We start from the raw sequence: 20,771 nt of genomic DNA, 5'->3' as shown, positions 1-20,771 counted from the left end.
GAATTCGAATTCGAATTCGAGCATGAATAATCGAACTCTTATCGAGTATACGAATCGAACTTATTTTTACATATTAATCGAGCTTAATCGAACGAGCTCAAACTTAAAAATAAAATTTGATCGAGTTCGAACTGAGTATCGAACCTTGAATTATAAGTCGAACTCAAACTCGAGCTTCTTACTATTCGACTCGGCTCAACTCATTTACATCCCTACGTGACACCGCTTTACCAAAACTTTTTAGGCAGAATTGTTCAGCGCTTTTTCACCACGCGACAACAGAAACGCGTTGAGTTCCTAGAAACTTATGTACTTACCTAAGTAAAAGGAAGAAAACCAAAGTCTTTAGAAATTTATAAAAATTTTGAAATTTATTTATTCATCTTTATTAAAAAAGTAAAAATTATTTTAAAATAAAAATCCAAAGAAAAAAAAAAGGAGAATCAATCAAAAAATTTAAAAATATTAAACAATTTCCCAACACTCTTGTGAATCTTATAAAACCAAAAAAAAAAAAAAGCATTAAATTGAGACACCAAATGAAGAAAAAGAAAAGGTCAAATTTAATAGGCAAAACAAAATATAGAAAAGTCAAGTCAACAAATATATAAAACAAAATTAAAATTTTAGCAGAATTTAAGTTTTTAATTTTGGATTTAATTTTAGAAAAAAAAATTAAAAGTGGCAGTTAAATTTAGACAAAAGACAGAGAAACTAGAGGTAGACGGTTAAACTTGACGCATAAAACGGCCAATTGTTTTTTTAATGTCCTTGTGTTTGTGAGATGGCTACTTTGCTTGCAACAACCATGGCTGCCATCACCACCACTCACCAAATTAATCCATAATTAACCCATAAAAAACAGTTCTTTTGTTTGATTTTTATACCTCAAAAATAAAGGGAAAAAAAAACCCAAGAAATATAGTCTTCTTTTTTTTTTCCTTTTTGTTCTTTGAAGAACTTGACTTGGCTGGGCCCCCCATTTTCTCAACCTAACCCTGCATTTCCTTTGATTTTTCCTTTCTGGGTTTTTCTTCTTCTATTCGAAGGTTCCAGCTTTTGGTGGTTCTGCTGCAAAGAAGAAAAAAAACCTTTTTTTGGGTTTTTTTGGTGCAAAAAGGAACAAAAAAAGAAAGATTTTATTTATCTTTTCTTGGTAAATGTGGGGGGCTCCAGCAGAACCTGCTGATTCTTATTATGAGGTCCGGCCTGAATGTACTGATGTTCCAATAACCAAATTTAAGATCAAGGTTTGTTCTTATTAATTGAAAAAAAATGAAAATTTGGATCAATGTTTAAGAAAATATTGAAATTATTCATATTTTATGTAATGAGGTTGCGTTAATGTTTATATTTGGATTAGATTTATAGTAAAAAGCCTTTTTTTTTTCTTTATTATTGGTCCCAATTTGATTGAATTTTTAGCTCAAGTGAAGTTATCCAATCAAGGGCTGTTCATTTGGATTTTATTGTATGATCTTGAGATTTGATATTGAATTTATACATATGTAAAATGGTACAGTTAAAAGCTTTTAGGCAATGAGCTTGGTTTAGAATGCGGTTTCTTACCATGATCAATTCAGTGTCAAGTCAATGTTTTTCATGGCTTTTTAGTTCAATGAATATTGTTTCTTTTGATCTTTGATATAAATGAAGCTGAGTTCTGCAGTAATTGTTAAAAAGGGGTACCGTGATTCAATAAATTATTTGCTTATGCAGCCTGGTAAAACTCTAAGTGCAAGAAAATGGCAAGCTGCATTTTCCCCAGATGGGCATCTGGACATAGGCAAAACTCTACATCGAATCCAACGAGGGGTAAGCGGATGTTCATGTTCAAAAATTTTTTTTTTCTTGGTAGTAGATTTCAATTGATTCAAACAGAAGTGTAGTTATGCACTTATGCTAAAAAGATTAGATATTTAAGTTTCCCAAGTAATTCATTCAAAATCATGGCCATCTTTATATATCGAGCTTGAAAACTACATGGATGATTTGGTTGGTCTTTTTGTGCAGTTTTTCATATACTTGGTATCCTTTGTAACTTGCACTGTTTCCACCTATGATTTAGTTTTTCAACCATTCTTGGTTGCATTCAATAAAGAAAATGCACTAGCCAGCAAAAGAAGAATTCTAGTTTAGATTGTTTCCCCTTTTGATTTTAAAGAATATAGGTGAGAATTGATCCTTATATCGTAATGGCTGAGCCTACTACAATTGGGCTTGTAAATGATGTAAAACATGTGAATTGTATCCATGAAAGAGTAGGGATAGTTTGTCAATGCAAAAGAACAAAAATAAACTCATCAATGTGGGTTCTATGTAACTCTTATATCGATCATGCTGGAAAGCAGCATCACCAAGATATAGACATATATTTTTTTTCTAAATCTTATACGTGGATGAGCATATGAATATATGAAGTTGTGTAATATGTTTTTATGAGTTAAATACATGTAAATATTTATGCTTTTTTCTTTTGGTGTCTATATATCGGCATTATTTTTTATTTTTAATTTCTGTTGGCAAACATAGGGGATCCATCCATCAATTAGAGGAGAAGTTTGGGAGTTCCTACTTGGCTGTTATGATCCTAAGAGCACATTCGATGAAAGGGAGCAGATACGACAGCATCGAAGGTAGTCCACTTCTCCCATTTTATAAATTGATACTATTTGGCTATTGAATCTTTGAGAGATCAGTTCTCTGCTGGACCTCTTCCCTTATCAGGAGATCATTTTCTGAGTTGTTTTCTCATTTCTATATGTCAGGGTGCAATATGCTAGATGGAAGAAAGAATGTAGTGAAATGTTTCCTGTTGTTGGAAGTGGCAAATTTATTACGGCACCTGTAATCACCGAAGATGGTCAGCCCATTCAAGACCCTTTAGTGCTTTTAGAGACAAATCCAGGCAAGTTACTGACACTTTACCTGTTTAAAATAATAGTTTGTGGAAAGTGAAATAAACCAGGTATTAATATGTGATGAATTATTCAGGTGCAAATGCTAATAGTACAGATATGGTGAAGGAGCTAACCAGTCGGGGTCCTTTGGACAAGAAAGTAATCCAGTGGATGCTTACATTACATCAAATAGGTTGGTTTGTTGTTTTCTATTTCAAATGCATGTATCTCTTGCATTTGTTGCTTTCTTCTCTTAGTCATGACCACATTCCTTGTATTTATGTTTCTGTTAGGTCTGGATGTAAAACGCACTGACAGGACTTTAGTATTTTATGAGAAGCAAGAGAATTTGTCAAAACTTTGGGATATTCTCTCTGTTTATGCCTGGATAGATACAGATGTTGGCTATTGTCAAGGTGAGTAATTACATGAAGTTTTGTTTCTTTACCAGGAGAGGCCTTTATAAATTGATTCTATATTGTTAACTGCCTCAATCAAGGGAAAGATGGATATATTTATTTATTTGCCTTAAATTCTTAAAATGTCACTATTTTACTTTATTAGGTTGTGACTATAGAATGTGCTTGACATTATGGTGACAGAATAGATTTACAAGTTTAAAAACCATTACAAAAGCCTCTAAATTTAGTTATCACTTCTAGATTTTGCTAGTGCTTCAACAGTGTCTTGTATTCATCAGATTCATATGTTACTATTAGCATAAATATTTCACTTAATCAATTCTGCGCTAAAACTAAGCATTGCCTATTTCTGGTATGTTCCTACCCTCTCCCTATCATACCCATAATGTGCTAAGACATAAATGCTTCTCTCTCTCTCTCTCTCTCTCTCTCTCTCTCTCTCTCTCTCCATATACATGCATAATATGCTTACACTACTCTTGCATATTCTTTAGTGTTTTATTAATTTTCCATTGTCAACAACAAATATTTAAATTAAGGAAGAAAATTTATCAATGTGCAAGTGTCGTTCACTTCCTGAGCAACATGGTTAGGAGGTGTTTAGATAGTTACCAGGTTATAATAGCTGTAAGCTCTATCCTATTGTAATCTCCATTCATTTTACCTCTCTTTATAACAGAGGGAATAATTTATATATATATATATATATGTACAATTTGTAATCAATTCTAATTATGAAAGCTAAATTCAATTACAATGTTGAGCAGGAATGAGTGATCTATGCTCCCCCATGATTATTCTTCTTGAAGATGAAGCTGATGCATTTTGGTGCTTTGAGCGTCTAATGCGTAGATTGGTGTGTTTACTTTCTTTTTTTTTTTTTCCGTTTTTTCTTTTCCACTCTCTTTATTACAATACTATGGCAGCATGATGGCTTATCTTTTCATATGCACTAAGTCCATTTTCCAGTATTCAATTAAGTTCAAGCTACCAGTTGGGTTGAATATGTGTTTATGTATCTCTAGAGTTGAGAATTAAGTTTCTTTTCTTTCTTAGGTGGATTTCCTAACCCTTGGGTCCTTTTAGGATTCATATATATTGAGTGTGACAATGCTATCTGCGACTACTGGTTGTTTCCAAGATTGTCTACTCCAATAATTTCTACTCAGTTGTTCTATATGCTTTGCAACTGGAATGCATTTTGTCTTCCCGTGGATTCATTATGCCGTCTTATATATATTGAAATCTACATGTGCACCATGGCAGATTTTACTATTATGTCTTTCTTATTTGCCTAATATCATTGCATACATTTAATTGCTAGTTGACACATGTGATTGCCATAGATAGATCTCCTTTATTTTGTCAGACCAAGCTTGTTCAGTCTATTCAGTTTTCTCTCCATTTTATCCATTCAGAAAGTAATATAAGAAATGCTGCATATGCTGAAAATCTGACCTCAAAGATTTGGTTGATATACTAAAAGAAAGTTACCAGGTTTTGTTTTGTCCTTTGTTCCTATACAATTTCTCCTTTTAGGGAGTGTTTTCTCCGTCTTTTGCTCTAAATTCTTGCTGCTTTGCTAATGTATAGAATAAAGTGTATCAGTATGATCAGTTACACGACTCTTTGATTTACAATTCTCATTTCTTTTTTAGGATTTTCTTGCTTTCATCTTTATTACCAGTTTCTTATGTTGTGTTCCTATTTTAAATCTTAAAGCGAGGAAATTTCAGAGGCACTGATGAGAGTTCTGTTGGGGTAGAGGCCCAACTTAGTAATTTGGCTGCAGTAACTCAAGTCATTGATCCTAAACTTCATCAGCATTTGGGTATGAAATGAAATTTATATCTTTTAATTCTCTAGTGTTGTGCATTGTGCTTTCTTTGCACATCTCATTAAGAGATTATTTTTTTTTCTTATATTGGTTTACAGAGACACTGGGTGGAGGTGACTATCTCTTTGCAGTTAGAATGCTAATGGTTTTGTTTCGTCGAGAGTTCTCATTTTGTGATTCATTGTATTTATGGGAGGTATGTTCAATACTTCTAACCCTTTGACTGATTTTATTGAATCCAAAATGCATGCTAAATTGCTTTGTTAATTACTAGATATCCTTCCTTGGAAACAATATACAATTCCATGATAATTGTGATTGTTTATGAACGGATCTGTTTGTTTATGGATTTGGCTTTTTCAGATCTTTGAAAATTAATTTGATGATAAATCTTAACAAGGGATTGTTGTGAAGTATTTGGATGCATATTCTAGTGAAGAAAACCTTCACCTAAACTGAGTCCTTTAACCTCGAATTTGAGTGGTTTCAGAGAAATAAACCTGAACGATAAAGGGACAAAGTCCTATGAAATTTCTCATTTATACACTGGAGAAGCTCAACACATTCTTTGATATCAAAACTGTTTTATTGTTACTCAAGTGTTTGTAGGGGTGCATCTATTCAAATGTGATGTGTCCAGTGACATTGAAGGAAAGTCACTTTCACCTTGATGATGTTTTATAGTTTGTAATTACTTGTGTTCTAAGATAAGCATAAGTGTTTGGCTGTGTTATGTTGAGCACTTTATACAATTTCATGACTAACGTGAATCAATTCCTGTGTTTACGGGATCTTTACTTCTGTGTTCTGGCGTGCTTCGCATGAATTTTACTCATAAAGTTTGTCTGGTTTCCTGAACTTTTTACAGATGATGTGGGCTCTGGAATATGATCCTGACTTGTTCTCTCTATATGAAGAACCTGAATCAAATATTGAGAAGGCTGATGGTTCTAAAGGAAAAACAAAATCAACACGTCAATGTGGAAAGTATGAGAGAGAAAATATGAAAATTAAAGGCCCTGATGCCCCCCTCCCCATTTCTGTTTTCCTTGTTGCCAGTGTCTTAAAAGATAAGAGCTCAGTGCTTCTGCAAGAAGCTCGGGGTCTGGATGATGTAGTTAAGGTGAGCTTACATCTTTGTAGCTTTTACTCTCTAGGATTATATTGGGGATAAACGATAACACCGATCTATAGATGAACATATAAGTTAAGCAACAATTCACCCATTATGCATTGCTGAAATAAGTGTCTGCACAATTTGCACCTTCCAAAACCGTGAAACATTTACAAATAGTTTGGGTGCTGATGAACCCTTAATATCTCTTTACACATCTTTTACAATTTCCCTCTTTTTTGTCTGACTGCAGAACTTCTAGCTATGTTATATTGTCTAAATACTTTACCTGTCTTGTCTTCTTGCTGTTATACTTTTTCAGATTCTGAATGACATAACTGGAAACTTGGACGCCAAGAAAGCTTGCAATGGGGCGATGAAACTTCACAAGAAATATTTAAAAAAGGTACTGCTATTGCCTTGTATTCTTTTAAATCTTGATGTGCAGTTGAAATTCCTTCATCATGCTAAAGGCGAAAATTAGAAGCCTAGCATAGTATGCAGTAGTTCCTAGAGTGCACATACATGTCATTGCCAGATGATTCATTTACGGCTAGCTTTATTTCCAAAGTTTCTTCTATGAGAAATTCTTCTGCTGGTAACTCTTTGAATTCAAACTCTTTTGTTTCATGTTGTGACCACAGGCAAAGCAGACATAGCATAAAGTAAACCGATGACGTTTTCCTCCAAGTCAAGAAATAATGCGAGCTTTTTTTTTTTTCTCTGATGCCATGACTTTTTTTTGGAGGCAATAACAATATACTTCCAGATTAATCCTGGCTCAGAGATTTCAGAATTCTATATAGTTGCTCTAATAGAAGCAATTGTTGTATGTGATATCGATCTTCCACAACATTTGTATACTAAAACATTGTTTACCAATCTCTATATGAATGAATCCATTGTTGTATTAACATATCTTGTGTTTCAGAATCATTCGAGAAATACAAAGAAAAACATTGCTTATGCAGAGTCACTTTGGCCACTTGCATATTTCTTTCTCACTTTGAATGATCATAACTTTTGAATGAAACAATAAACAAGTACTAGTGGATTCTTAATTCTAGTGATCAGGTTTCAAATCTTGATGTAGTTTCATTGATCAAGTAAAAAATTAATTGTTAAAAAAGTGAAAAATAGCTATCTTAACTTTATTCCATTCTAACTGGAAAAAATTCCGATAATCCCGGAGAGAAAAAGAAATCCAATCAAATGAACAAGTGTTGAAGATTTGCTTTTATCAAAATTAAGAATTCAACTAGATGAAGTTCTGAAGATATGGCAAAAGAAAAGAAATCTAATCAAAGACAGATGAAAATTTGTCTTTTTCACCACCTGATTTGCAATGAGATTTCCTTCAAGATGAAGAACATGATAGAACTTGAATGAATGATTGAAGTTCTTCATTTGCAAACAATGGCGTCAACAATGACAGAAAAATACTACTTGGTCGAAAAATCAAAGCAAAACAATCTATTTTCAGTTAATGGTGAGTTTTTTGGTGAAATTATGAGGAGAAAAGGATTCCACAAAGACGAAATCATTCAAGAACATACTCTCAATTTCCATGTGAAACTTTATCATGCTACCAAGAGTATGAGTACAGATTTAAAGAAACCAAAAAAAAAAAAAAAAACAGAATGAAATTTGAAGCTGATTTATTATAGTCGAAATTGTACTTGGAAAAATGGGAAATTTGTTATCAAGTCTGATCATTCTAAGCAGAATATGGACTCATAGTCAAAAATCACCATGGTCAATGTCATGGCGATGAACTGTGAATATAAGATCACTTTTTTTGTGTACATCAATGAAATTTCTTAATTTATTATCACCCCTTTCATTGGCTTGTTCATTAGCCTTCTTAAACAGTCTTAAAAAACAAGACATATGGAAGTTCTAATTTGTCCTTTTCATAAAAATCTAAAACCTTAATCCTATGTCTCTTTTGCAGTAAAATACATACACAAGAAAGCAAAAAGAAGGTTGTCCAAAATATTACATTGGAAACCCTTGTCAGGCAATAAATAATTATCATAAAAATTATGTTTTCACAGTTGTTACAATCTTCTCATCTGCCCTTCTTGATGATAAAATATCATAGCAGAACAAGCCTTCAATTTGTAGTTGCACATTGCTCTCCATCCTCTATATATCCACCCATGTCCAATCCATCAGCATTATTTCTTTTCCCTAAGACAACATATCAAATCGAATTGCTAGTTATAAAATGATTGATGATGGGTTTGTTCAAAATGTTGACTTTAAATCATAGCAGCAGAAAAGAAAAAAGCTTACCAAAGCTAATACACTACAAGCAAAAAAAAAAGGAACCCAATGATCATCAATGGAAACGGTCTGTTATCAGCCAAAAAGTCATGATAGATATGAAGATAGCAGCCATGAAGGAAACTCGAGAGCAGTGCCCTGCTGCATTCCTTGGAAAATCATCAGGAAGTGCACATTCTTCACCATTGAAGAACACCTTTGAAGGGAATCCATCGCCACGTCGAACGTTTATTCCTGGTGTCTGTTTCTTTGTGAATGAAATAACAGATTGTTGCTTTCCAGGAACTCTAGGATCATGTACTCTAGTCCCATTTGTCTCTGCCACCAAGTAATTCAAACCTGGCAAACCCTGGAAGAAAAGGGTATTCTTAGGGGATTTCAGCTTTGTTCCATTGAAGGAATACACATTTTCATAGCCAGGGAAAGCCTTTTTCATTTCAACAGCAGTGAACCAATCCTCAAAAGGAGAATCTCCCCAGTTAAACAGGGTGACCCGAGCTGTCCATCCAGTCTTGTAATCAGAGTTAATATGCCAATTTATACTAACTCCACAATTGTCAGGGCAAGGCAACTTTTTTGGAACAGTCCTGTGTTTGAGATGGGCGAAGGCTTTAGCTTTAGCTGTCCTGTTTTCAAAAGGAACAAGAAGAGCATCTGCTGGAAGAAGCATTGAACGCCCATTTGGGTTGCAAGTATCTGTATCAATATCATCACAGCCACAAGCACAGGTACTGCATGGAATAGCAGAATCATTGTAGAAAGCTGAGAAAGAAACACAGCACTTAGTTTTCTTCTTCTCTGGTTTGGTAATGTTGCAAACAACTTGCCAACTTGCAATAGCACTTGTTGTAGCCTGGAGCCCACTTGGCTCAGGAAATTCTGTTGGATCTACTCTAATTGGAGCCCCACATTTGTACTGAGGATTGAGTGCCCCAGTAACATTCCATCTTTGTGGTGGATACAAAACAGTTTTAGCTGTATCAGGGGGCAATTTATAGACCCTTAATTGAAAAATTGATCTTGCTTTGCTTTCATCCATCAATGGTGGCAACAGAGTTCCATTTCTACAACAATAAGGGATCTTACCAATATTGCTATCATTTGCTCTATCAGCTGGCAAATCAGCAATCACAGGCTTTTTTTGGCAATTCATGACTTGAGTAAAATCCAAATCCTTGAGGAAATGCCCAGGTAAGCCTAAAATGCAATCGGAGAAATCGATTCTGTGAGTGTAGGCTCCTCTCATGGAGTAAATGAACTCTCCCCTCATCCATTCCCAAGTCAAGTTCCAATGATCAAGGCGGCCTAAGGGGTTGTTGTTGTCCATGGTTACTTGTGCCTCATAGCTACCTTCATATGATTTTAGAACATCATACATGAAGTTGAGGTCTCCATATTGCCTAGGCAAGTACTTGCCCTTGGGAGACTTGGCCTTGAATTTCGGATTCTTCTTGCAACATACATGCATGTAGGTAGCTGTAAAAGTAAAAAAAAAAATATGCAAAGACTTTTAGTTTGGAGTCCTCAACTTTGAAAACTTTCCATGCATAGCTCAAGCAATACCATGCATGAAACAAAAGCTAAATATATCAAACAAGAGAATAAAAAACTTACGATACTTAGTAGGCTTAGGGCAGTCCCAGCCATCGTTAGCCAGCTTGATTGTCTTCGGCATTGGAATAACTTTCTCTTTCAACCCAAACATGGTACCCGTGAACTGAACCTGAACCGCAATCTGGTTATAATCTCCAGCGGTATCAATGGAGGTCTTGAGATCCGTCATGGGGTACCCCGCTATGGTTGTTCCATTCCCAACCGCCACAGGAAAATCCCCGCTACCGTCAACGACGATGGCGTTGCTCGCAGACACCAATATCTCTCTATGTTGAAACCCAACAAACATCTTCCATTCTTTTACCTCTTCCGTCCCAGAATTGATTATGGTGGCTATGGAGTTAAACGCCCAGGATTGAGCTGTAACGTTTTTTACGTGTGGTAATTCTTTAGTCCTTGACGTGAAAGCATAGCTCAAGAATACACCATTACAATTGTCTTGGCCCGGTGGCGGTGCCGGGGCCGGCTCATCATCGTCATAGTCAGCGGCAAGATCTTGGCCATAACAAAGCTGAATTCTTAACGGGATAAAGAGAAATGCAAGATATAAGAGATTCATCCATGGCATTTTCATGCCTACTTTTGTTTTTTTTTTTTAGCCTTTTCTTTTTTTTTTTCTTTCCTTTTTTGGTGGTTGATGATGAGAGGCAGAGGCAGAGGAAAACAGAGGGGGGTTTGCCGCGCGGGGACGACGCGGCAAGGAGAGAGAGGGGAGCGAGTTCTGAGTGAAACTCTATGAAGTTTAGAGATGAAAGGGTTATAAGGGAGAAGAAAATGGGAGATTGAGTCAAGCTAAATTCTCTTCCTCTAGTTCTTGCGGCTGGTTCGGACATGGAAAAACAGTGGTGTCTCAATTCTTGTACTAAAAAAAATGGTTTTCAGTTTTGCTATTTTCAGTGTGTGGTTGATGAACAATGTCGTTTTTGGAATTGTCCAAGGTTTGCAGTAGTTAAATTTTGAGTTGTCAAATGAGTTTTGCAAATGGCTAATCAAATGTGACACCTGGATTCCACATTAAAAGGATGCATGAATACAATAAGATATATGCATAAAAATTTAAATTTAAATTTATGAAATATTTTTTATAAAATAAAATAGTAAAATTTTTAAATTAAAATAAATAATATATTATAAGTTGAGGTAATATAAAATGATTTAAAAAAAGCAAAAACTGGCTTTTCTCGAACAGATGAATGGTTCAGATTCTTATCTGTGCAGCCATAATGAACATGGTACCATGTTTAACTGACTGACTATTTTGTGAACAATAACATTTTAGTTTCATGTTTGTCAAAACTGCAACACCAAGTTTATCCTTTGAATCAAATATTTTATTGCTTGATAGAATTTATTATGATGTAAGAAATATTAGGTTAAAAGCTTTCAATTCAATCACATCAGTAAAAGTAAAATCATATAATAAATCAAATATATAAGAGATAATAATTTAACGTAGTTTAGTTTAATCAATTTATATCTACGGATGAGAAATAAGATTCACTAGTTGTAAAAAATTATAAATATACATTAAATCATCAACTTCACTTGACAATCAATACTCATAAAACATTCTCAATCTCTCTAGTCTTATAAAGTATTCTCAATCCAAACAAATACAAACTCAAACTTTTGTGTATCTTTTCAATATAATCAAACACATATTTATATGCTCTCATATATCATATCTATGTGGATCATTTCAGTCTCTTCTAATTCACTCACAAACAAATATACACACCCATAAGATATAAAGCCTCAATACTCTTATAGGATGTCTATCCCACAAAACTCTACAACTCTCTTACATCTTTTTCTCATATTTAACCTTGTAGAGACTTCACATATTTATAACCATACAAACTTGCTCATTAAAAATCCCTCTCCTCTTAGAATTCTTCTTTTGTAAGTTAAACTTGCCTATTAAAAATCTTTTTCCTTTTAGAATTCTTCTCTTGCAAGTCAAACTTACCTATTAAGAATTTCTTTTCTTTTAAAATTCTTATTTTGCAAGTTTTTTTTGTCCATCAAGTAATATTTGACAAATCTCAAATAAATCTATAACAAATCACTTATGGCATTTGAGTCATTATTCCTAACAATCTCTATCTTGACTCAAATTCCATCAATCATCTGTCTTCATGCTAGACATGTTTGGTTTTACCTGCAATGGAAGTCTCACAATTATCTACTCTTCTCTTGTGTCTTCAGCCTTAATACAAACCAATAATTAATTTTCAAAATTTAAACTCGAACTCTTCTCTTGAATCGAGCTCTTTTGGACTTGTTTCTTCTCTTATCTCAAACCATGCACTTCCTACATCTTAAACCTTTAGCTTTTCCCACATCTCAAACTTTCAGCTCTTTCACGTCTCGAACCTTTAGCTCTTTTCACACCTTGAATCTTCAACTCTTCTCACGTTTCGAACCTTCAGCTCTGATATCACTTATTGGAGAACATCACAGCTGTTATATAATTTGTTGGGCTAAAAGCTTCCAATTCAATCACACCAACAGAAGCAAAATTAAATAATAAATCAAACACACAAGAGATAATAATTTAACATGATTCGGTCCAATCAACCTACGTCCACGGATGAGAAACAAGATCCACTAGTTGTAAAAAATTACAAACATACATCAAATCATCAACCTCACTCAACAATCAATACTCATAAGACACTCAATTTTTTTTAGTCCTATGGGTATTTTCAACCCAAACAAACACAAACCCAAACCTTTGTGCACCATTTCCCATATATCATACATATGTGGATCCTCTCAGTCTCCTTTAATCCACTCACAAACAAACATACATACCCATAAGACGTAGAGTCTCAATACTCCTATGAGATGTCTATCTCACAAAACCCTACAACTCTCTTACATCTTTTTCTCATTCCTAACTCTATAGAGAGTTCACATATTTATAACCATACAAACTTGTCTATTAAGAATTTCTCCTCTTAAAATTCTTCTCTTATAAGTTAAACTTGCCTATTAAGAATCCCTTTCCTTTTAGAATTCTTCTCTTGTAAGTCAAATTTACCTATTAAGAATCTCATTTTTCTTATAATTCTTCTTTTGCAAGTCTTTTTGTCTATCAAATAATATCTAACAAATCTCAAATAAATCTCTTATAAAATTTAAGTCATTATTCCTGACAAGAAAAAGATTCCTTTTGAATTCTGATCGATTAACTTATTGAAAACAGAGGGAAAAACAAAACTAACAAACAAAACACATTGTATGCATTGCTAAAGGATTATTTTAGAGCATTCGATAAGTAGAATCCGGAAGGCACCTTGCTGATATGGGAAAGCGTCCCTTTAAATCGTCCGAAAAGAGAATTACACCAAGGCAAAGCTTAGGGATATCACTGATCTTATTGAAAAATGAGAAAGATTAAAGAGCAGCATAATTACAACTATAATCCTTAAACATTTGATGTTATAAAAATATATTTCTGATTAACTGTGAATCTAAGGTAGATTATTAGGTGTTTTAAAATGGTTAAGCCATATTAAGATACTAATTGTTCTCATCCTGGTGGCTTGTTAACCTAAGCAAGTAGATGCTAATGAACTCATGTTTCCTTAGGTATATTTCGTTTTTTAGAGTTTCAGAATTGTTTCAATGTTTTTACAATTGCAGATGGCACTGGAAAGCAACCAACGTTCTGCAGCAGAATTTTCTGTTTGCATGTGAAACTTCCATTCCCTGGTATTTTGCAGAACTGGTGACAAAATGGGAGAGATTTGGCCAATGGTTATGGGTTGTCCATGGAAGTTGTGAAGTGGAGAGGAAGAAGAGAAAGCAGTACTCATTGAAGGCAATAACAACAAGAACTAAATGCTAAGTTCATGCTATCAAGTCCAGGAGAGTTTAGATAGCAAACCCTCATTATTAACAAACCTCACCACATAATCACATCAACCATATTCAGAAACAAACCACTTCATTCCTACCAATGACTATTATTCCAATTCCTCATCTTCATAGCAATTAGCAACTATCGCCATGCAACTAAGCATCAGCAGTTTCAGCAGAATCAGCAGAAGCCAAGATCAGCTCTGGGTGAATGCTTCCCACATATGTTCCATCAAGTGCATTAGGCAATCCCAATGATTTGAGAGCAAGATGGGCAGCCTTTTGCCCTGATATCATCATTGCTCCAAATGTAGGTCCCTGGATTGGCAAAAGCAGTATAAATATGTTAATAATAGGTTACAGGTTATTGTATGATCACTATCTTCTATGATAACAACTCCAAAGCATGGATTTTAAAGAATTTACAAAATTCAGCCTGAATCAGACAGTCAAACAAGAGTAGATTTTGCTTCAATAATCAAACAGAAAAGGCTCAGAACATATGTCCAACAACAACAAAAATAATGATTATGTTGAATGAAAATTACCATTCTTGGAGAACCATCAATCTCTGCAACTTCCATTCCAGTAACTATCATCCCAGGCACAATTTCCCTAGTCAGCCTCACAATAGCATCCTCAGCTGCATTCATATCCAGTGCCTTCATCCCTGGCACACTATCAATCATCCCAATGCTCTTCAGCCTCTTGACCCCGGTGGCTCCAAATGGCCCATCATGACCACAAGAGCTCACCACCACCTTGGCCTCCATCACATTAGGATCCATGCAGGACTGTGTGTCATGGTTCATTGATACCAAGGCCCAATTTGTCACAACTCCACCAACTCTTCCTTCCTTCACTATCAAGTCCTCTGCCGCCACAGCATTGAACAGCTTCACATTGGGGCGGGCTAGAAGCTTGCTCATGATGGTGGATGTGAAGAGGGCTGCATGCTTGATCACTACATAGTCATCTTGTTCATCATATTCAATGTTAAGTTCATCAAGGAAGCGATGAGCTGGTTTGCGCACTACCTGAATAAACATAGAATTTTTCTGTAATTATTAGAAGTATAATTCATTGAATTAATCTGTTAAACAAAAACTTTAGGCATGTCAAATTCATTTATCACAATTACATACTAAAAAGATGTATGAATCATGCATGCTAAACAACAAGCAGCCTAGAAATCCACTTCTGATAAGAGTCAACTTTATCGTATCTCTTTTTTAACTAATCAGAGAGGATCAATATCTATATACTATACCCTTTCGCCTTTTCTCAATTTTTGCTAAAAAATTCTAAACAATTCTTGCACCAAAAGAAAATTCCTAAAAAAATAAGATCCCATAAAGTGATTATAGTTTTTTCACATTACCATGGCAGAGAAAAGCTGTCCACCAAGCCAGGCACCACCTCCAGGGCTAACAGATTGTTCAACAATAGCAACCTGTACGGAAGGGTTCTTGCTAAGCTCATAGGCACAAGAGAGCCCGGCAGAGCCAGCACCAACCACCACCACATCAGTGTCAGCATAGGTGATCATGTCCATCATGTACCTACGTGTCATCTCACGTGACACGATGGATTCCTTGATGGGCTCAAACCTGAAATTATTCAGATCATATGGTGGAGGAGCCGCTGCTGCAGACATGGAAACTGATGCATTGCATGTGGAAGACTTTGCTTTGAAATGAAAAGAAAGAGGTGTTATCGGAACCCCATGAAAGGAAGACTCAAAGAAAGAACTGTTTCTGTAAAGTTTAGCAGAAGAAGTGAGAGTTGTAGCTATGGATGATGCCATTGATTTGAGAGAAACTAAGGAAAGGGTACCGGATTTTGGGGTTCCTTTGAAGCTTGAAGATATCAGATAGCAGAAAAGAAATGTAAAGGGGAATCAAACATAAGAGTAGAACTAGAAAGTGAAGAAAATAACTGAGAGGAAAGGTGAAGAAAGGATAGGATTTGAAGGGTTTAGGATTGCCAAGATCTCTTTTTGAAAGATTTGAAGGTGAGTTTCATCTCATTCAACTTTTTATGCAATTGGCGAGTCTTTTGGGTGCATTTGGTTTCAGCCAATTTATTGGCCTATCACTCTCTTATCCCATTTTCTCTTTTTTGTCTTTTATCAAGTGGGTTTTCCATTGAACTTCTTCGTGATCTTTTGTCATCAATAGCTCAACTTTTGGTCATCTTTTTGTCACTTTGTTACACTAGGAAGCTTTCTGTTTGATTATAAATCTTGGATTTTTTTTCATGGGAAAAGCCATATATTTATTTGTTAATTTGTAGTTTTCAATCAATAAAATAGTTGGGCAAGTGGCTATTGGCAAGATTATAACTAGAGATTAACATGCATTTTAAGCCTTTTTAACATTTTTCATCTTAAGCAAATTTTAGTATAATGATAATAAGCACATTCATTGTTAAAACTTTGACAGTATTTTGATTTGAAAATTTGAAGTCTTAGTCATCAAATACTTGGCACATATATCCATTATTAGAACTTTGATATGTTTATTTGGAAACCTAATAATCAAGGGAACTTCATTAATGATGAAATTGACATTATTAATTAGTAACAGTAAAAGGGTTCTCCAAGTTTTGTCTGATACTAAAGTTTGTGACCCTTTTGAAGGAAAAACAGAAGAGTCCATTAATGGTGAAATTGACATCATTTTGCAAGGAACGGTAAACAAAGTTGGGTACATTCCCCACAAGTCTTTAAGTACAAACTTAAAAGAGGCAAGGCTCGTCATTTATATGATCAATGATGAAGCACACTCTAGGCAGGGGCGTAGCTGGGCTGGCCCTTTAAAAAAAACAAAATTAACATCCTTGTCGCACGGTACCCGAACCTACCAAATATGATACTTGGTCCCTCCCCATTGAATTTACTGTTTGGCCCGCCCCTTCCCCAGTTCCTGGTTTTGCCTCTGATTCTAGGCATGGGCTCAGAATTATTGAAAAGCTTACGAAACTTTGAAAAAAAAAGCCTAATTTAGAAGAGAACAGGAGAGGTTAAGGACACTTGTTGATATTGTGATTTCACCATGTTGAATCCTGTGCGTTGGGAGGTTTAAACAAGCAAAGTATTAAATATCACACTTGCATGTCACTTCAAAGAAAAAAATCATCCTAGCAATGAGAATATAATAATTCATGGCGCCATTCCTTCATATCTAATGGAACGTTTCAAGTATTATCACATAATATATCTTATATACTCCCCAATTGTCACAGCCATGAGCACTTTTGGCCTATACTTAAAACAGAAAAACTTGGCCTAAACCCTGAAGTGAGTTGCCAATATTTTTCAGGAATGGATTGTTTTTCTGGTGAATAAATTCACTGCATAACATTGGTCATTGAACAAGAAAAGCCTTGCAGCTTATCTCTCCTACCTTAGACTGGAACAGAACAGATCTTATACTCTGAAAGCAAAAGAAAAAAAATCACCCTCCATAAAACCAATTTCTGAAGTGATTTTAAGCTTCTTCAGATGCAATGAAATTAACCCAAATTCAATGCAGAAGATAAGTGGATGAATAAAAGACAACTTGTTTTAACTTTGAACCATAGAGAAACAAACTTCCATAGATTTCATAATCATCCAACAGTACAGAATCCAGTAAACTGCAAAGCATAAGAAACTCGAGATGCATATGTTGTTATCTAACCAACATAGAGATGATATAACAGAGCATAGATATATCCTAATCAGGTAGTATTTCCTGCTTTGACATAAGAAGCGTGATTTAGCAGAAAACTTTAAGAAGCTGTGGCTTAGAAACCATGGATTTTGATGTTTTCCTTCTTCACAATGCCAGCCTGGTCAAAAGGGAAAGATAATGCAGATTATGAGCTTGAACACCACACTTTACCCGATGCACTTTGGCATAGTCACCTAAGACATCTAAATATTCCAAGAAGTAATAACAATTACCTGAACAAGGAAGGTGGAAACATTCTTACGCTGGTCACCTTGAAGTTGAATAACCTGAATATAAACAGCAACATAACAAACTTAACAATCAGGTACCAACAACAGATATTGACAAGGTTAATTATCTCTTATAAGGCATTATACACACCTGCCCTAATTCCGGGTCCTGGACCACAGTGCCATTGCAACAAAACTCCTTCTTGAGGTCTTTGAGTATCTTGTTATAGCTAAACTCTTTCTTCAACCCTTGGACAGTTGTCAGGCTTTTCCTACCATTCCGTTGCTGAATGCGAATATGCACATACTCCTTTGCACCAGCACCTGAGTCCTCAGCATTTGCATCAGCAAAGGGATCTAGCACAACAAATACAAAAGACAAGTTAAACCCATATTAACGGCAACAGACAGATCAACAACGACGATAAATAGTGGAACTGAGGAAGTTAGGATCCAAGTATACCAAAGGCAGTAGGAATCTGGACGTCGAGATCAGACATGAAACTTAGTTGATCAAAGAGGCCTAACAACCACAAGCTCAGACCTAAAAATGTAGGGCAATAACCACATCAGATTCAACTTCATATAACATATTCCCATCAAGAATAAGAATAGTTTTCAGATAAAACAATAAAAAAATTCAGGTAAACCAAATTCGATTCCACAACCAAACAAAAGTGGGCATCTCATTCCTTTCCATAAACAAGTTAATCAGAACAAACAAAAGCCTTACAAATATGACAAAAAGAAAAAAGCAAATAAAGACATAAGTATCTGATCATTGTGAAATCAAAACCATAGACTAAACAGAAAACACATATAATTATAACAAGATTCAAACTTGTTCACAATAACCCAGACTAGGCTTTATGGGTGTTTATCCCTCTAAGGAAGATTAAAGTCTAAATTTCGAATTCGACTTCCTCAAAGATACCAAAGAAATAAAGAAAAAAAAAAAAAAAACCTCAAAAATTTACAATTTATGCATTATGGAACCAAATCTTAAAGAATTAGCTACAATTTCACTACAGAAATCAATATAATTGATCTAAACAGCACATTATAGAATCAACTAACATGTTTACCAAAAAAAAAGTACAAACTAAAGATTCACTATTTTAAATTAAAATATTTCAAGCTAGTCTAATTATCTGAAAATTAACAAATTCCTTGAAAAAAAATAAAATACTTGAATCTTAAATTTTATTTTAAAGAAATAAAAGAAATCCTAATTATACAAACAAAACCCATGATCAGAAACGTTTTAGATCAATCAACGAGCGATAAAGAATTGATCTTTAGCCCACACAAAAAAAAATTAAAAAAGATTTTAAAGGAAAAATTGAAGAAGCTGTAGGGGTAAAGTTACCTGATCCGAGGATTTTAGGGCTTGTTTTTAGAGAATTGAAATTCGGATTATAAAAATTGACAAGAAAACCCTAGAAATGGGATAAAGTCGAAAAGGCGTTTCTCTCTGCGTCGTGGGGTGGTGGAGTTCGATTTTTTGTTTGAGAGGAGAGGATATTAAAAGGAAAACTCCGGACAATATTTTATTAATCAAAAAAAAAAAAAACTTTTCTTCTTTTTTTTTTTTTTTAATTTTCGGAGGTTGCACGCAACTTGAGGTGATGGGATTTGTACTCGTGAAATTACAATAATGAAATTGTACTCGCTAGCAAAAGCTTGTGATTATAACTTGAACACGTGGCTCTTGATGGAAATGAGGGTGAGTTCGCTGTCGATGAGGACAAAGGAGGGAGTTGGTTGTTGAGTTGGAAGGGTAGAATTGTCAAACGGAAGTGGAAATTGTTTCGAGAAAAGCGTTGATATTTACATCGTAATTTCCTATTTTTTACTCGATATATTTTATACTTAGAACATAAATTTATCAAAAAAGTTCAAACATTCCGTCGCTCTTTTTCTCATGCATCGTTTCCCTTTTCTCTTTCCAATAAAAAATTTTAAATTCAATCAAATTAAATTTTAAAAAATCTTCATTTATTTAAAATTAAAAGACAAAAAGTTAAGAATAAATAATTTATTTTTTTATTTTTTATTTAATTTCGTATTTAATTTTATAAAATTTTATATTAAAATAATTGAGTATGATTTAAAATTTTCAAAAATAAATTAATAAAAAAATTTATAAACTTCTAGTTATTCGAAAATTTATAAAAATTTCCATGCTTTCATTTTCAGAAATTAGCGTTTAAGAGTTCGCAAATATTAATTTTTGAAAAAAAATTGTAAAAAATTAATTAATAAATATTTAAATAATTTCATTAAAAATTAAACTTGTAATATAATTTTTAAGGTGTATCGAAAAAAAGTTGGATGCAAATAAAAGGTATTCTAGGAGAAAAAATGGGGTTCAAGGTTTAGGTTCAAACGACGACGTTGAGAACTGCGACAATCTTAAAATGGGCACGTGCGGTTTGTTGTCTTGATGTCATGTTTGGTAAGACAGAATCAGGTCTAGTATAGATCATATTGGCAGATTGCCCCTCAATGAGTACAGTCAAATTTTTTTTTTTTTTTTAAATGTTCATATGAGGTTAATAAATTTACAAATCTAAAATGGGGACCTTAAATTTAAAATGTAAAAATAGATTCATAAATTATTATTTCTACAATTTTCAATATTTTAATTTTTAAATTTCCTAATTGTAATGTAAAATTAATAATTTAATTGATAAATTTTGTCATTTTTTCAGATATATATATATGAGATTGTCACATTTCAAAATTAAACTTCAATCATTGTAAGTAAAAATTCAATATT

The 20,771-nt window shown here is 34.1% G+C and overlaps 4 protein-coding genes across 5 annotated transcripts; 1 reads left to right on the top strand and 3 right to left on the bottom strand.

Annotated features, from left to right (window-relative positions):
* The first annotated feature begins 722 nt into the window (after positions 1 to 722).
* Positions 723 to 7,189, top strand: LOC111275708 (rab GTPase-activating protein 22-like). The gene is made up of 12 exons (XM_022861206.2): positions 723 to 1,250; positions 1,720 to 1,815; positions 2,533 to 2,636; positions 2,769 to 2,908; positions 2,995 to 3,093; positions 3,194 to 3,316; positions 4,090 to 4,178; positions 5,045 to 5,153; positions 5,258 to 5,355; positions 6,028 to 6,282; positions 6,596 to 6,679; positions 6,918 to 7,189. Exons 1-12 carry the CDS (start codon positions 1,161 to 1,163, stop codon positions 6,930 to 6,932), a joined length of 1,302 nt encoding a protein of 433 aa, XP_022716941.2. The 5' UTR covers positions 723 to 1,160; the 3' UTR covers positions 6,933 to 7,189.
* Positions 7,190 to 8,011: 822 nt separating this feature from the next.
* Positions 8,012 to 11,007, bottom strand: LOC111275709 (COBRA-like protein 10). The gene is made up of 3 exons (XM_022861209.2): positions 10,177 to 11,007; positions 8,572 to 10,038; positions 8,012 to 8,466 (listed from the first exon to the last, which is right to left on the bottom strand). The coding sequence occupies exons 1-2, from the start codon at positions 10,748 to 10,750 to the stop codon at positions 8,618 to 8,620; spliced, it is 1,995 nt and encodes a 664-aa protein (XP_022716944.2). The 5' UTR covers positions 10,751 to 11,007; the 3' UTR covers positions 8,012 to 8,466; positions 8,572 to 8,617.
* Positions 11,008 to 13,970: 2,963 nt separating this feature from the next.
* Positions 13,971 to 16,119, bottom strand: LOC149511730 (thiamine thiazole synthase 1, chloroplastic-like). The gene is made up of 3 exons (XM_089754306.1): positions 15,425 to 16,119; positions 14,592 to 15,080; positions 13,971 to 14,361 (listed from the first exon to the last, which is right to left on the bottom strand). The coding sequence occupies exons 1-3, from the start codon at positions 15,848 to 15,850 to the stop codon at positions 14,200 to 14,202; spliced, it is 1,077 nt and encodes a 358-aa protein (XP_089610432.1). The 5' UTR covers positions 15,851 to 16,119; the 3' UTR covers positions 13,971 to 14,199.
* A 1,063-nt stretch (positions 16,120 to 17,182) lies between these two features.
* On the bottom strand, positions 17,183 to 19,533 carry LOC149511729 (protein translation factor SUI1 homolog 2-like). 2 transcript variants are annotated; one of them, XM_089754307.1, is made up of 5 exons: positions 19,359 to 19,512; positions 18,453 to 18,533; positions 18,141 to 18,346; positions 17,993 to 18,046; positions 17,183 to 17,480 (listed from the first exon to the last, which is right to left on the bottom strand). In XM_089754307.1, exons 2-5 carry the CDS (start codon positions 18,487 to 18,489, stop codon positions 17,412 to 17,414), a joined length of 366 nt encoding a protein of 121 aa, XP_089610433.1. In that variant the 5' UTR covers positions 18,490 to 18,533; positions 19,359 to 19,512; the 3' UTR covers positions 17,183 to 17,411. The 2 variants fall into 2 exon arrangements, with proteins under 2 accessions (XP_089610433.1, XP_089610434.1); XM_089754308.1 differs by lacking the exon at positions 17,183 to 17,480 and adding an exon at positions 17,626 to 17,877 and having other exon boundaries at positions 19,359 to 19,533.
* Positions 19,534 to 20,771: the final 1,238 nt, after the last annotated feature.

The sequence above is a fragment of the Durio zibethinus genome, chromosome 25 (genome assembly GCF_047325235.1).
Source record: "Durio zibethinus cultivar Kanyao isolate XHJ-2024 chromosome 25, ASM4732523v1, whole genome shotgun sequence".
Lineage (NCBI taxonomy): Eukaryota > Viridiplantae > Streptophyta > Magnoliopsida > Malvales > Malvaceae > Durio > Durio zibethinus.
Note: the sequence above shows the minus strand (reverse complement) of the source record. Positions and strands in the feature narration are given on the sequence as shown.

What these genes read in the sequence shown, in the direction of transcription:
- LOC149511730 (XM_089754306.1), bottom strand. Translation starts at nt 15,850, where the DNA reads ATGGCATCATCCATAGCTACAACTCTCACTTCTTCTGCTAAACTTTAC. An exon ending in GACAGCTTTTCTCTGCCATG is followed by an intron (nt 15,081 to 15,424) that starts GTAATGTGAAAA and finishes ATGTTTATTCAG; the next exon opens with GTAGTGCGCAAACCAGCTCA. An exon ending in TTGATGGTTCTCCAAGAATG is followed by an intron (nt 14,362 to 14,591) that starts GTAATTTTCATT and finishes TTGCCAATCCAG; the next exon opens with GGACCTACATTTGGAGCAAT.
- LOC149511729 (XM_089754307.1), bottom strand. Translation starts at nt 18,489, where the DNA reads ATGTCTGATCTCGACGTCCAGATTCCTACTGCCTTTG. An exon ending in CCAGATTCCTACTGCCTTTG is followed by an intron (nt 18,347 to 18,452) that starts GTATACTTGGAT and finishes TTGTTGTGCTAG; the next exon opens with ATCCCTTTGCTGATGCAAAT. An exon ending in AGGACCCGGAATTAGGGCAG is followed by an intron (nt 18,047 to 18,140) that starts GTGTGTATAATG and finishes GTTTATATTCAG; the next exon opens with GTTATTCAACTTCAAGGTGA.
- LOC111275709 (XM_022861209.2), bottom strand. Translation starts at nt 10,750, where the DNA reads ATGAAAATGCCATGGATGAATCTCTTATATCTTGCATTTCTCTTTATC. An exon ending in CCCTAAGCCTACTAAGTATC is followed by an intron (nt 10,039 to 10,176) that starts GTAAGTTTTTTA and finishes TTACTTTTACAG; the next exon opens with CTACCTACATGCATGTATGT.
- LOC111275708 (XM_022861206.2), top strand. Translation starts at nt 1,161, where the DNA reads ATGTGGGGGGCTCCAGCAGAACCTGCTGATTCTTATTATGAGGTCCGG. An exon ending in CAGATACGACAGCATCGAAG is followed by an intron (nt 2,637 to 2,768) that starts GTAGTCCACTTC and finishes TCTATATGTCAG; the next exon opens with GGTGCAATATGCTAGATGGA. An exon ending in TAAACTTCATCAGCATTTGG is followed by an intron (nt 5,154 to 5,257) that starts GTATGAAATGAA and finishes ATTGGTTTACAG; the next exon opens with AGACACTGGGTGGAGGTGAC.